This window comes from Malaclemys terrapin, chromosome 1, assembly GCF_027887155.1.
Source record: "Malaclemys terrapin pileata isolate rMalTer1 chromosome 1, rMalTer1.hap1, whole genome shotgun sequence".
Classification (NCBI taxonomy): Eukaryota; Metazoa; Chordata; order Testudines; family Emydidae; genus Malaclemys; species Malaclemys terrapin.
In genome coordinates, this window is record NC_071505.1 from 25092746 (window position 1) to 25108488 (window position 15743).

The 15743-nt window shown below is 41.8% G+C and overlaps 1 protein-coding gene and 1 long non-coding RNA gene across 2 annotated transcripts in view; one reads left to right on the plus strand and one right to left on the minus strand.

The window, feature by feature from the left end:
- Positions 1-15743, minus strand: part of RELN (reelin) — a 446977-nt gene that overhangs the window by 59864 nt on the left and 371370 nt on the right. Inside the window, exons 36-38 of the mRNA XM_054017864.1 lie at positions 15504-15681; positions 7923-8007; positions 2460-2642 (exon numbers count right to left, since the gene is read on the minus strand). Coding sequence (XP_053873839.1) covers positions 2460-2642; positions 7923-8007; positions 15504-15681 — 446 coding nt within the window. The remainder of the gene's footprint in view (positions 1-2459; positions 2643-7922; positions 8008-15503; positions 15682-15743) is intronic.
- On the plus strand, positions 1199-15635 carry LOC128831467 (uncharacterized). The gene is made up of 3 exons (XR_008443799.1): positions 1199-1428; positions 3109-3206; positions 15552-15635. It is a non-coding gene; the product is annotated as an uncharacterized LOC128831467 (long non-coding RNA).

Consider the following 15743-nt stretch of genomic DNA (forward strand, 5'->3'; position numbering starts at 1 on the left):
GTATAATTTGTGGATGGGTCACAAGTGACTTGAACTGAATAATCTCCCTGGGCCAACTAAGAGCTCTTCAATCCTAGTGGGATAAACACACATCTGAGAGAAAGAAAACTTTGGTGGCAGTCTCCAGACTCCCAAATAAGCGGTGGAACTCAGATATGTCACAAAGGGTATGATTAAGGCTATGATTTAGTCACGGGTATTTTTAGTAAAAGTCATGGACAGGTCACGGGCAATAAACAAAAAGTCATGGCCAGTGACCTGTCCATGACTTTTACTAAAAATACCCCTAACTAAATCTTAGATGCTGGGGAAGGGGGGGTGCTCTAGTGGATGTTGCTGCTCTTGTGGGGGGGTATACTCTGGCGGTCGCTGCTGCTCCTGGGAGGGGGCAGCCAGGGACCCCGCCGCTGCTTCTGAGGAGTGGGGGAGGCCTGGGGCCCAGCCGCTGCTCCTGGGTGGAGGGGCGGCCCAAGGCCCCGCCGCCACCATTGCTGCTCCAGGCAGGGGATGACCCGGAGTCCCACTGCTGCTGCTGGGAGAGTGGGGGGAGGGTGGCCCAGGGTGCTGGGGTGGGGAGGCAGCCCGTGGCGCCATTGCTGCTCCCAGACTGCTGCGCCAGGGCAGCGACCAGGACCAGATGCCTGGTCCCTGGGGTCAGCCGCATCAGTGCTGCAGCTGCAAAAGTCATAAATCCATGACTTCTGTGACCCCATGAAAGATTTGCAGCCTTAGGGTTAGGGTTAGGGTTAGGCTGGAGGGTATCATTGTGATCATCTAATGTGACCTCCTGTATAACACAGACCACAGAACTTCTCCAAAAGAATTCCCAGAGCTTATCTTTTACAAAAAACACCCAATCTTGATTTTAAACACCACAACCTTTGATAAATTGTTCCACTGGTTAATTACTCTCACTGTTAAAAATGTATGCCTTATTTCCAGTTTGAATTTGTCTAGCTTCAACTTCCAGCCGTTGGATTGCATTATACCTTTCTCTGCTAGATTGCAGAGCCCATTATTAAATATTTGTTCCTAATGCAGGTACTTACAGATATAATCAAGTCACCTCTTAATCTTCTTTTTGTTAAACTAAATAAATTGAGTTCCTTGCCACTGTTACTTTAAGGCATGTTTTCTAATCTAATCATTCTTGTGCTCTTTTCTGAACCCTCTCCAATTTATCAGCATCCTTCTTGAACCATGGACAGCACAACTGAACACAGTATTCCAGCATCATCACACCCTTGGCAAATACAGAGGAAAAATAATGTCTCTACTCCTACTTGAAATTCCCATTTATGCATCCAAGGACTGAATTAGCCTTTAGACCATCATGTTGCACTGGAAGCTTGTGTTCAACTGATTATCCATCATGACTCCCAAATCTTTTTCAGAGTCACTGTTTCCCAGGATAGAGTCCCCCATTCTGTAAGTATGGCCTACTTTCTTGGTTGCTTGCTGTATACATTCCCATGCTTTTGAGCTGGGTAGGATGGCTCTTCTGCATAATTGCCTCTTTCTAGATAATCCACAAAGTGAGCTTCATGTTATCAGAGAGGAGGCTGCAGGGCCTTCTCTCTAGGATGTTTCCTATTTAAGGATACTGTCTGACAGGGAGGATGTCATTAAACATTTGCGGAAAGTCCACCAGAAAGATGAACTGGGGGAGGACTATTAGGACTTGGTCTGAATTGGCTTTTAGATAGTTAAGCTAACCAATGGTGAGTTAGAAACAACAAAAAAACAAGTATATAAACAAGAAACCAAACCACCTGAAATAAAACAAGTGTTGTATTGTTGTGTTTAAATTGTCACTAGAATTTTTCAGTGCTTCGATGTCAACATCACACTATGAATCCTTTGTGGGGTCACTAAGATATTTCTTCTTCATCGGATGTATATCCTAAACTCCGTAGGAACAGACAACATCCCTTTGGATTTATATACTGCTTTGAAGTTTACCTTTCTACTTTAACTAGCAGATTATGCACTAAGTATATTTTTCTTAATCTGCTTTTAATGCCTTCTAGGGCATATAGGGCCTGATTCTCATTTACACCAATGACCCTGTCTACATAGCCAGAGTCAGGTAAAGGATGCAATCAGGCCCATTAAGAATAATGAGACAGACCTTAACAAATTTAATTTTATACATTACATTTCTAAACTCCCCTAAGGACCTGCTAATTTTATGCAAATAGTCCCAGTGATATTAAATTACATACTTTTATTTTAAAACATCCACCAGTAATATGGAAACTGCATGCATAAAAAGTACAAATGTAATGGTATTATACTGTCTAGCAAATCAAGTCCAAAAAACTTGAAATTTGAGTATTAAACAAACTGTATAGAATTACAACAGAATACTGTACAAGACTGAAAGTCCTGATTATTATTTAGCCAAAACAACTTCAGAAATATAACTCTGTAAGCATGTATTTAGAATACATCTTTACCATTGTTGTAAGGTTGCCAGAGCCTGAAACGTGTAGCATTGGTTTGCGCAGTGTATGGTAGTGGAACGTTAATGAAGAGAACATCAGTAGTTTGAGTGAAGTAAAACTCATCTATTAAATGCCAAGTGATGCCACCGTTGATGGAGTATTGTAGCAGAATGGAATGAGACCTCTCTGGGGTACCTACAGCAAAGTGAATATATTTACGTTCATTATAATCTGATTTGCAAGAAACACTACTTTATAAACATATATTCATATTTAAATGTAATTAGGCTACTCATACTTTTATTACAGATTTTTACACTATGCATCATTGTTTTTTTTATAATAATTTTAAGTGTTGGCAGGCAATACACATATTGTACGTATGCATCCTCCTAAGCAGTCAACTGGATGGGACTCTGGAAAATCCTACTGATGTAAGGGTTATATTTGCATGAATATTAATGATATACATAATAATAGTTAATTTATTTAGACCCAAAGCAATCTCAGCATTATCATTTTTTATTTCAGGCAAACCATTTCCTTTCCTACAAAACAACAACCATTTTTCAGTCAATCAATATTTGTTTATAGTATCACAAATTATAACAATACAGTATCATAGTATCACAAATTATTAGTATTAACACCTGTGTTACAGGAGTACCCACAACATCCACACCTTTTGGGCAGACAGTCCTCCTCCTCAAGAATTTACAAGCTAATTCTACAAGCACTCATGTCAGCAACTTTATTCATGTGAGTTATTTTACTGATTGAATGATCTGTACATATTTACTTATAAGTTTTAATGAAAAAATAATAATGCTTTGCACCTTCAATCTAGGCCAGGAATTCTGTGGCTGAACCAAGAGTAAAACTCAAGTCTCTTGACTACCAGATCTGACCCTTAAACACAAGACCATCCTTCCTTCATAAGAACGTAAGAATGGCCATAATGGGTCAGACCAATGGTTCAACTAGCCCAGTATCCTGTCTCCTGACCGTGGCCAGTATCAGATGTTTTTGAGGTAGTGAACAGAACAGGGCAATTTATTGAGTGATCTACTCGCTATCTTCCAGTTTCAGCTTCTGACAGTCAGAGGTTTAGAGACACCCAGAGCATCAGCAGGGCCGGCTCCAGGCACCAGCTCAGCAAGCAGGTGCTTGGGGCGGCCAAGGGGAAGGGGCGGCACGTCGGGCTCTTCGGCGGCAATTCAGCGGCAGGTCCCTCGGTCCTTCTTGGAGGGAAGGACCTGCTGCCAAAGTGCCGCCAAAGAAGAAAGTGGCACAGTGGAACCGCCACTGAAATGCTGCCGATAGCGATCGCGCCTTTTTTCCTTTTTTTTCTTTCTGCCGCTTGGGGCAGCAAAAACCCTGGAGCCGGCCCTGAGCACCAGGCTGTATCCCTGACCATCTTGGCTAATAGCCATTGATGGATCTATCCTTTAGGAACTTATCTAATTCTTTTTTGAACCAAGTCATAGTTTTGGCCTTCACAACATCCCCTGGCAATGAGTTCCACATGTTGACTGTGTGTTATGTGAAGAAGTACTTTCTTATGTTTGTTCCAAACCTGCTGCCTGTGAATTTCATTGCATGACCTCTGGTTCCTATGTTACATAAAGGGGTAAATAACATTTCCTTATTCGCTTTTTCCACACCATTCATGATTTTATAGACCTTTGTCATATCTCTCCTCAGTCATCTCTTTTCCAGGTTGAGCGGTTCTAGTTTTTTTAATCTTTCCTCAAATGGAGGCTGTTCCATACCCCTAATAATATTTGTTGCCCTTCTCTGTACTTTTTCCAATTCTAACATATGTTTTTTGGGATGGCATGACCAGAACTGCATGCAGTATTCCAGGTGTGGGTATACTCTGGATTTATACAGTGGTATTATGATATTTTCTGTCTTATTATCTAGCCCTTTCCTAATGGCTCCTAACATTGTGTTAGCTTTTTTGACTGCTGCTACACATTGAGCAGATGTTGTCAGAGAAGAATCCATGATGTCTCCAACCTATCTTTCTTGAGCGGTAACTGTAAATTTAGACCCCACCTTTTCGTATGTATAGTTGGGATTATGTTTTCAAATGTGCATTACTTTGCATTTATCAACACTGAATTTCATCTGCCATTTTGTTACCCAGTCACCCAGGTTTGTGAGATCCCTTTGTAACTCTTCACAGTCTGCTTTGTACTTAACTATCTTGTATACATTTGAATCATCTGCTAACTATGCCACCTCATTGTTTACTCCTTTTCCCAGATCATTTATGGATATGTTGAACAGCACTAGTCCCAGTACAGATAATTGAGGATCCTGCTATTTACCTCTCTCTATTGTGAAAATTGACCATTTATTCCCACCCTTTGTTTCCTCTTTTAACCTGAGGCTGATCTATGAGAGGACCTTCCCTCTTATCCTACGATCCTTACTTTTCTTAAGAGCCTTTGGTAAGGGACCTTGTCAAAGGCTTTCTAAAAGTCCAAATATACTATATCCACTGGATTATTCTTGTCCACCTGTTTGGACAAGACTCCCCAAAGAATTCTAACAAATTGGTGAGGCATGATTTCCCTTTACAAAAGTCATGTTGACTCTTCCCCAACATATCATGTTCATCTATGTGTCTGATAATTCTGTTCTTTACTATAGATTCAACCAATTTGCCTGGTATGAAATTTAGACTTACCTCTGGAGCCTTTTTAAAAAAATTGGTGTTACATTAGATATCAGTAGTCATCTTGCATAAAGGCTGATTTAGGTGATAAGTTGCATACCACAGTTAGTAGTTCTGCAGTTTTGTATTTGAGGTCCTGCAAAACTCTTGGGTGAATATCATCTGGTGCTGGGGACTAATTACTGTTTAATTTATCAATTTGTTCCAAAACCTCCTCTTTTGATACCTCAGTCTGGGACAGTTCCTCAGATCTGTCACCTAAAAAGAATGGCTCAGGTGTGGGAATCTCCCTCTCATTCTCTGCAATGAAGATGATGCAAAGAATTCATTCAGCCTCTCTGCAAGGGCATTGTCTTCCTGGAGTGCTTCCTTAGCACCTTGATTGTCCTGTGGCCCCACTGATTGTTTGGCAGGCTTCCTGTGTCTGATGTACTTACAAAAAATTTTGCACTTAGTTTTTTTGTCTTTTGCTAGTTACTTTTCAAATTCTTTTTTGGCCTGCCAAATTATACTTTTACACTTGACTTGCCAGAGTTTATGCTTCTTTCTATTTTCCTCACTAGGATTTGACTTCCAAATTTAAAAAGATTTTTTGGGTCTCTAACTGCCTTTTGTTGTTTAGACAGGGTGGTGGAGTTTTTTTGGTCCTCTTACTTGTTTTTTTATTTGGAGTATGCATACAGTTTTTTAAAAAAGTTTCCATGCAGCTTGTAGCCATTTCACTTTTGGGATTGTTCCTTCTAATTTCTGTTTTACTAGTCTCCTCATTTTTATGTAGTTCCCCTTTTGTCGACTTAAATGCTACAGTGATGGGTTTCTTTGGAATTTCCCCCCCCTACAAGGATGTTAAATTTAATTACATTGTGGTCACTATTACCAAGTGGGTCTGCTATATTCACCTCTTCAACCAGATCCTGTGCCTCTCCACTTGTGTGTTCCAGGACAAACTGCTCCAAGAAGCAGTCATTAATAATGTCTGGCAATGTTATCTCTGCATACCATCCTGAGGTGACATGTTCCCAGTCAGTAAGAGGATGTTGAAACCCCCCATTATTATTGGGTTTTCTGTCCTATGTTACCAAGCTTAAAAAACTCTCTGTAATACCTAGTTATTAACACAAGGTCAGATTCTGAAACTCTTACTAATGCTGACTAGCACCTTGCTCCAAAAGTAGATCGTACAGGGAGTCTACAACCCTGCTTCAGAATCTGACCCATAATGTTTTTTTTTTAATTAAATTAATGGAGATATCCTATCTCCTAGAGCTAGAAGGGACCTAGAAAAAGATCATTTAGTCCAGCCCCCTGCTTTCACAAGCAGGATCCAGTACTGATTTTGCCCTAGACCCCTAAGTGACCCCCTCAAGGATTGAGCTTACAACCCTGGGTTTAGCAGGCCAATGCTCAAACCACTGAGCTATTCCTTCCCCCATGAGTATGCATGCTATTGGAATGATAAGTATACTGAGCTGCACTTTCAAGCACCTTGGCAATGGTCACATCTTTTTTTATTATTTTTGAAGGGGGAATTTTAAAAAACAAGAAGTCATCAGCCAAGATTTTGCTTTTAACATGGGCTATTTGGGCATGGTCATAATAGTTATCCTCTTATTTTCATAAGGATGTTTAATAATAGGAGCAAGAGGACAATTATATTATTAAATGACAGACTGGAAGGATCCAAGCTGAATCCACATGGATTTTTTTTTAAATTGCCCAAACAGAAATTGACTTAAGACTTTTGTTTAAAAAATAACCATTGTGGTTCTGAACTATTTTGGCCTTGTTCTTTGGCAAAGAAACTAGTAACTTGGGTGCAATTGTGCAGCCCTTAGCTGCATGTAACTCCCCATTAAGTTAATAGGAATTTTGCATGCACAAGAATTTCAGGAATGCAAGCTCTGTGCAAGTGGACCCCGGTGCCTGTGTGGAGCTCCACATAAGTTACTGGGGCCCCATGCACCTCCTGTGGTCCACACCCACATACCTCCTTTTCATAATGACGTTATGACACAAGCACAAAAAAAAACCAACGGTCAGGTAATTTGGAAATGAGGATCAGACTCCATCACCAGCTTGATCATACCTATATTGGATAAACTGTTTGGCGCTTGTTATTTCTGGTGAACACTGATTATTCTTCACATAGTATTAAACATAATTCCTATGCTCATTTATATTATGTATGCTTGGAAGTCAGATGGGGGAACTTTTGATCTCTGTCAAGCTGGGTTAGATTTAAATCATCAAAGAGCACATGAAATCTCCAGAGTTTGTTACCAATCTCCTAAATCATACAGTATAAAGATCATGTTATTAATTAATCAATTGCTAAAAACCATTTCAAATAATTTGGACCTATGACATTCCAAAAATCTTTAAATAATAATTTTTCTTTTATGCATGTAGAGAGTACTCAAATGGCATGTTTCTGGGCAGCACAAATCTCTAGGTTGAGACTGCATATGACAGAATGAGCTAGAGCTTGGATTTCATTTTAAGGCCAAGTTAAAAACCCCTGGATAAAGGAAGTAGGAACAGAAGGGGTGATAGCTTTAATGAGAGTAATCATTAGTTTGATGTTTCTTCTTAGTTAGAATAAGTATGGTGAACCTATTTGGTATTAAAATGAGCATGATAAAAAATCCCATAAAAGTTTCAATGTTATTTAGCATTAACTAATGGCCATTTAAATTAATTTTGTAAATTTAAACCCACATACTTCTCTGTAATGTTATAATATATGAGTAAAGCTACTGAAAAAAAACACAAATAAAGAGTGAACCTACCTTTTGCTATAAATTTAAATGAAAACTGGATGTATATAGTATTTGTACAATCCAGATCTCTTGAAACAAGCATTCTCAGCCCTTCCTGTAAATACAGAACATACACAGAAAATTACTGTTTCCCATATGTTACATTAGTGTGTCTATATTTCAGTCTTACTACATAGTTCTAAATAAGTACTGTAAAGGCTTATTTAAAAATCAAGAAACAGAACTGATAAAACAATTTTTCCAGAATTCATATATACTTTTACAGAAATATCTAACTCTTGACAGTAAGCTGCATTATACAATCTGCATTATTATAGCTGTTTTCTGAGTTTCTAAACAGAGTTTACACTGATCTTGAACTTTCCATTTCATAGTAGCATATTTTAATATGATCTCATTTTAAATAGCACAATGTGAGAAGAATAACATAGCATGGATCAATGATGATCTTAATATTTCACAAAAACTCATGAAATCTCTATGCAATATTTTGTTGTGATAGATAGGATAAGAGCTGCATGGAGGGAAGAATGCTGGGAAAAAAACAGAAAGAGAGAGAGAATGGACAATTTCTTACTGATAATTTCCTTTTTGCTAGCACCATCACCCACAATTCTGGATGTCTGGGCTGCTCGCCTCTCTCTGCAGCTCACAGAGGCAGATCAGCCTTTTGGCGCTGCATGATCTGGTTGGGAGATGTTGCTAGCAGAAAGGAAATTAACACCAAGAAATTTTCCATTCTGCAACTCAGCATCTCCCATAATTCTTGATGTCTGGAAAGTAGCGACTAGTGAACAGATGCAGGGTGAGTTATGAAACAAGTATCATAGGAAAGAAGTACCCCACTTTTTGTGCGCTCTCTCAAAAGTCCATATCATTTCTGAAGCACCTCCCTGGCAAAGGAGGCCTCTCCAGAAAACAGAAGCTCCACTTTACAGCACTTAATGAAGGTGTTAGCTGTAGACCAATGAGCGCTTTGCAAATTTCTAAAGTGGATGCAGGTATTTGTTCCACCCATGATGTTGTTAAGGATGTCGTGGAGTGTACCTTGAGCCTTTCTGGGACAGGAACCTCTGATGATCTGTAGGCTTCCACATTACACAGTCTAATCCACTTTGTGATGGAGGACTTGGAAGTTCTGAGTCCCTGGCATTTGGGGTGTAAGGATATGAATATAGAGCCCAATCTTCTTATGGATTCTGTATACTTGAGATGTTCTCTTGACATCAAAGGTGCCACACCTTTTTAGTTGGCTTTTGTGGTTTTGGACAGAACAAAGGAAGCACAAACTCTTGGCAACTGTGCAAGGAGGATTTTACATTAGGAAGAAAGGTCCTGAACACCACCTTGTTTTCGTGTAACACGCAGTAATTTTCCTGTATAGATAAGGCTGCCAGCTCTGATACTTTCCTGGTGTAACTGACAGCTACTAAGAAACAAGTCTTAATGTACAATAAAAGGCCAATACTGAAGTTAGAGGCTTGAAGGCATGGATTGCCATGGACCAGAAAACTACAGAAAGGTCCCATTTTTTGAAGAGTGGCCTGACAACTGGTCCGGCTAATCAAACTGCTTGAAGGCGTCTGGCTAGCTGTGGACTGTCTGCCAGGGAGCTGAAGGACCCTGTGAATAGCACACTAATAAAAGCAGACACCTGACACACCATGGTCCTGGGTTGAAGGCCTTGGTCTACATTCTCTTGGAGGAAGTCTGGAATGGTTGGATTTCTGGGATTTGCGCTATGCTCTTGACACCAGTTGTTGAATCTGGGCCAGAGAGAGGAGTATGCTTTTAGTGCTCTCCTAGGTGAAAGCAATGTCTTAATAACACTGGGAGATAGATCAAGACTTTCTAAGCTTCCCTCCCAATAGGCAGGCTGTTGAAGTCATTTTGGGTCTGGATGAAGAAGAAGGCCTTGCGAGAGGATGTCTGGTCTCTATGGAAGCTCCATTAGGTCTGAGATCCAAGGTCTCCTCAGTCAGTGAGGAGTTATCAGTATTTACCATTGCCTGTTCTCTTTCTATTTTCAGGACCACCTTCCCCAGTAGTTGAAAGGGTAGAAATGTATAGAGTAGGCCCTGCAGCCAGCTGTGTGATAAGGCATCTGTTCCCATGGATCTGGGGTCTGCCTCCATTGTGAAGTATTTTGGCCTCCTTGTGTTTGTACAATCCGAGAACAGGCTGGTTGGAGAGAGGTTGACAGTCTGAACTATGAGATCAAAAACCTCCTGATTCAGGCACCACTCAGAGTTTTGACCCTGTGCCTGCTGAGCCAGTCTGTCTGTTAGTTCAGGTCCCCTTTGATGTGAATCAGTCTCAGGGAAAGAAGGGACTGTTCTGCCCACCGCATTATTTCCATTGATTCTGCGTATAGTGCTGAATTCAGGGTTGTTTAAATATATAACCATAGTAGTACTGTCTGATTGAAACAGGGCACTGATCCCCTTCAGGGTAGGCTGGAACCTTCACAGAGCTAACTTGACTACTTTCAGCTCTAGATGGTTTATCCTGTGAACCTTTTCCTCCTGGCTCCACAGGCTCTGAGCTGTTTGGGTCTCCAAGTGAGCATCGATTGTGAGGACTAAAGGATCTGGAAGAGCGATGGGCATGCCTTTGTGGACATTGTCTTGGGCTGACCACCAATATAAGGAGTTGAGCACTATCAGAACCTGTCCTTGATCTTTGATGCCTTACAGGGCATGGTCTCACACTTCAGAAAGAAGGCTTGAAGACATCTGATGTGTGACTGTGCCCATGCAGTGATCCTATCCAGGACACAGAAGTCCTAGGAGTTGGAGGCATAGTACTAGGGTGGGCCTCTTGTGGCTCTGGATCAAGGAAATAAATTCCTGGATGGAACCAGGGAACTTTTCTTGGCACTGATGATGAAGCCATGCTCCTGAAGGAGATTCAATGTCCAAGATGTGTCCCTGTGCGCTGCTGACTGTGATGGAGCTCTGATCACGATGTCATCCAGATATGGTTACTGGTCAGTTCCCTGCAATCTGAGTCTGGCTATTATCACCACCGCCATCTTTGTAACAACTCTGGGGTCGAGGACAGGCTAAATGGGAATGTTTGGTACTGCTAATATTTCCTGCTGTAGGCAAACCTCAGATGTTTGCAGTGGCACTGTCTGAGGAGGATATGGAAATGTGTCCACTAGAACTACTGAAATCAAGAACTCCCCCTGCGGGTCAGGAATGAAACTGTAGAGGCCACGGTCTACATCCAAACCTTCATTTTCTTCATCCACTTGTCGATCTTTTGAGGTTAAGAATGGCTCCAATACACGTACTTCTGTACAATGAAGATGATGGAGCAGAACCCAGATAACCTTTCTTCTTCTTTCTTCTCTCTTTTACTCCCATATCCAGTTGATGAAATATTTTGTTCTGGATCAGATTGTGTTTTCTGGGGTCATGGGAGCTGGATGACTGGAGGAAAAATGGAATGGGTGGAGCCCACAGCGCGAGGGAGTATCCCTGGCTTACTATTTTCCTGATGCACTTGTCTGTAATTAATGCAACCCATTTCTTTAGGAAATGGAAAATCCGGCGCCCTAACTTCAACTCTGGATGGAGGCGTATGTGATCTTTGTCATAAAGTGCATTTTGGGAGGAGGGTAGAGCTCCATTTGGACTTCCACTCACCCCCCTAGACTTCGAATCCACTGTTTTCCACTGGGGAATCTATTGTCCCTTTGCTGCTACCTCTGTGAGGATGAGGAGTGAAAGAAGCACCTCTGACTGTAAAGGCTGGGTTATATCACCTCCTGAGGGCACTAGCGGTGAAAGGAGAGACAGTTTGGATTTGCTGCACTGTCAGCCATCATCATAACCAACTTTTTTCCGAAAAGGAGGGATCATGTAGACTTGGTTGAGCATAGAACCTGCTTACAGTGAGTATCCACCTTCCAGGACTGAAGCCATAGTGGGTGCCTGGCTACTGAGCTGGAAGCCATGGCTTGGGGTGAGGACCTCATTGGATCCATTGAGATGTCAGCTACAAACATTGTTGCTAGGAAGAATTTCTTTAAAGTGGAGCCAAAGTCAGGGTGATCTCTGTCTTTAAGGGCTTTGAGATCTTCCAGCCAGGAAGGAGATGCTCTTTCAAAGCAGGTAGCTGCCAGGGATGCTCAGAGGTTGACAGAAGAGGCTTCAAAGCCCTTTTTGAGAGTGGCCTTCATCTTTCTATCCATGGGTTCCTTAGGATCGATCTCCCCCTCTTAAGGAATAAACATATTCCTGGGGAGGGTCGCTACAGCATGTCACCCTTTGATATCTCAGCAATAGAGCCCTTTGATACTTGAATGTTATAGAGCCCGAGGTTGCTCTTGTTAACATGCTTGCCCTTATCAGGCTTGTTCCATTAATCCCTCATTGCTTCCTTGAAGGAGGAGTGAAAGGCTATTGCAGCCTCAGGGGAGGATTTTGAGAGGAGAAATTTACTCTGAGGTTTACTCTCAAGAGCATGCTAAGGTTTCACAGCCAGATAGCTCACCTTCCTCAGGAGAAGAAAAAGGAGTCAGAGGATTCTTATCTTTTGTTTTTTGTGTGCCTTTTCTTTCCCTTTTTTAGCTTGTTAGTGTGCTTTGGGAGTGTAGGAGCTCTGCTGTGGCTTGATGATGCCTTTTGTGACTTGCCTTCCTTACGACCTAGAGCCCTCTTTAGAGGACTGTCTCACTTCCCCTGGGACCGGGAGGGGGAACTCATTGTCAGAGCCCTCCCTGCTGGAAGGCTGATTACAAACCCTGTTTCTTTCCCCAGGGCACTCAGGATCTATTTTAAGGCTGGGGAGGGGGAGGGAGATTTGTGGCCCTGCAACCTCCCCTCTTTGTTCTGCAGGGGTCCCATGGGACTTATCCCATGAGTCAAGTGGTCGCCTCTCCCTGGTCTGCACTGGGATTCCCAGTCCATTTTTCCCATTTGGAGTCGCGGCTGCCTCTGTGGGTAGGGGAGCCCACCTGCCTCTCCAACTCAGGATCTAACAGAGTTAGGGACAAAAGGCTGGGTGCAGGCTGGGCACACCTCACCATCTGCTGGGTCTGGCAAAGCTGCCTCAGATAGAGCACCACTTGGCTTTGACCTGGTGCTTTCTTGGCTGCTCTGCTAGGCCTGTAAGGGGCAGAGGAGCTAGCAGGAAGATGCTGCAGGGCAGGCTCAGGGAGGGTTAAACCCCTGAAAGGTTGACAGACCCAGGAAGGAGGAGGAATGTCAAGGAGGGAGAGTGCTGCTCCCCACTGCCCCAAAAAATAGGCAGAAAAGTTAAAATAGGAGGCAGAAGAGCAAAAGCAAAAGAACCATCACCGTCTGCTGCTGCAGAGGCACAGAGTCTGTCACCACGCAGGAACAGAGGGAGTTTGGCCAGGCCATGCAGCAACAAAACTCTGCCTCTGTGAGCTGCAGAGAGAGGAGAGCAGCCCAGATGTCCCAAATTGTGGGAGACAGATGGCTGCAGAAACCAAAAAGCAAGCAATTGAATTTTTAATCACACACTGTCAAGTTTTGCTAAAGGATGCTTGTACTGGTGATAGGGCGTACAATACAATCAGATTGTCACATCCTTGAATCGATAGAACACAGATCTGGAAAGGACATCCTTGGTCATCGAATCCAGTCTCCTATTGCAGGCAAACCCATCATATAATCCCATTTATAAATTTATTAAGATCTATTTTAGGTTGCTTGCCCCCACTACTCCTACTGGAACGCTGTTTCAGAACCTCATTCCTCTGGTGGTTCTTCTAATTTTCAGCCTAAATTTATTCATGGCCATTTTATAACCATTTGTTCTTGTGCCAAAATTGTACTTTAGTTTAAATAGCTCTTCTCCACCTACAGACCCTAATACCTCCCTGATGTATTTATAAAAAGGAGTCATATCCATGCTCAGCCTTTGATTTGCAAGCTTAAACAATCCAAGCTCTTTTAGCCTCCACTGATAAGATAGGCTCTCCATTCCCCTGATCATCCTGGTAGCCTTTCTCTACACCAGTTCTAATTTGAACCCATATTCTCTTTTAGGTCTTTCTGTTCAACTGCTATACTACTCAGCTCTGACTATTTGCTGGAGCTTTGTGGGAATACTGGCATATTAACAACAACATTGTCACCACCATATAAGCTTTTATATAGATCCCAAAGAGCTTTACAAAGGAGGTAAATATTGTTACACAATCCTTTTAAAATGGGAATAGATCAAAGCACATTAACGTACTGTTAATGTGTGTCAGCAGGATCCACCGTCTTGGCTACACTTGGGGATTCGCAGCGCTGCCGTGGCAGCGCTGTGAAGCACGAGTGTAGTCGCGCCGCCAGCGCTGCGAGAGCTCTCTCGCAGTGCTGCAAGTACTCCACCTCTGCGAGCGAGCGAGCGTGCAGCGCTGCAGGCGCTGATTACACTGGTGCTTTACAGCGCTGCACTCGCTGCGCTTGGGGGGGAGGGGGGGGGCGTTTTCACACCCCTGAGCGCAGCAAGTTGCAGCGCTGTACAGCGCCAGTGTAGCCAAGGCCTTAGTCCACGGCAGGCTAGTTTAAGGTAGAGTCACACCCCAGCTTGCTGTGAACTAATTGTTCATATAGACAAGCTGTAAGTGGATTGTCCTGACTTTGCGTGGATCTGGGGAGCAGAACCATTGCTCATTTGGCAGGGATTTGGCAAACCCAGCCTCTGCATGGGGTTCCTCACAGAGTTTTCCCCTCCTCCAGGGTTTCCTTCCTTAGGTATTTCTTCAAGAAGTATCAATCCAGTTTTAGGACAGTTAATATTCTTAGTATGATTTTGATTATCTGAAGTTGCTTAACTGGAAAGGAATAGAAGTTGTCCAAAGAAATATTTTTAAAGATTTAATTGATTACACCTAAATTAATATTTACACTTTATTTTTGAGAAGCACTAAACTAATGGTGTGACAACATAGCTGTGGATTTGCACTCTAACTGAAAATGGCTTGCGTGTCAGCTAAAAACTAGAGTGCTTGTGTGAACAAAGACATATCTTAAGGTTATAAAGGAAGTGCAAAGTTTGGAAAGTAAGCTCTATTCTGTCGTACATATTTGATTTTTTACTCTATCTATTGAACTTCATAAAAATAAAATGTAAGAATAAACACATAATTAAATATAAAATAATGCTAAATAATCCACATCATACAAAATTTGCAAAAATAAACATGTAGGTTGAGATTTATTAAATTAGCAATGGGATTTACAAAACTAGTAGGGGATTTAGAGACAACTCCCATTAATTTTTCCAAGCCAAATATGGAAGTTGGGTGCCCAAACCCTATAATTGGCTTGGAAAAATCTCAATTGTGGAGTTTTATTCTCATCTTTCAGTTTTATTAAAATGACAGCAGAAGCTAAAGTAGAAATTGGAAAAATAATATGTTAAATGTTCAAAAAAAGGAAATGTGCTGAACACAGTGAATATAACTCAGGCCAGAAAATAGTATCAAAGGTGAAAAATAACCTCTTGTCTAAAATTATTAAAATAATCATTTGCAGGAAACAAAGAAAGGAAAATATACTTGCTATTATTAAGAGTATTGATATTGTATTAAATGCTTGAATTTAAATAATATCTAACCCCTTTAAAAATGAGAGTGGTTCCAGATTTGATTGTGTCACTGTTCAGGTTTCCCCTCTCGGCACCGTAGACTTCAGGCCAAAGATCAGGATGCAAGTTACCGTTGAAGTCATCTTTCAGAACAGAAGGCAGAGGAGCAACAGGGACACAATATGGACCTCCAAAGCCTCTGTCACACCTGACAACATATTGGTAGAAAAAGGGATTATCTATCTGGGGTAATAAAAATACAACTTTACT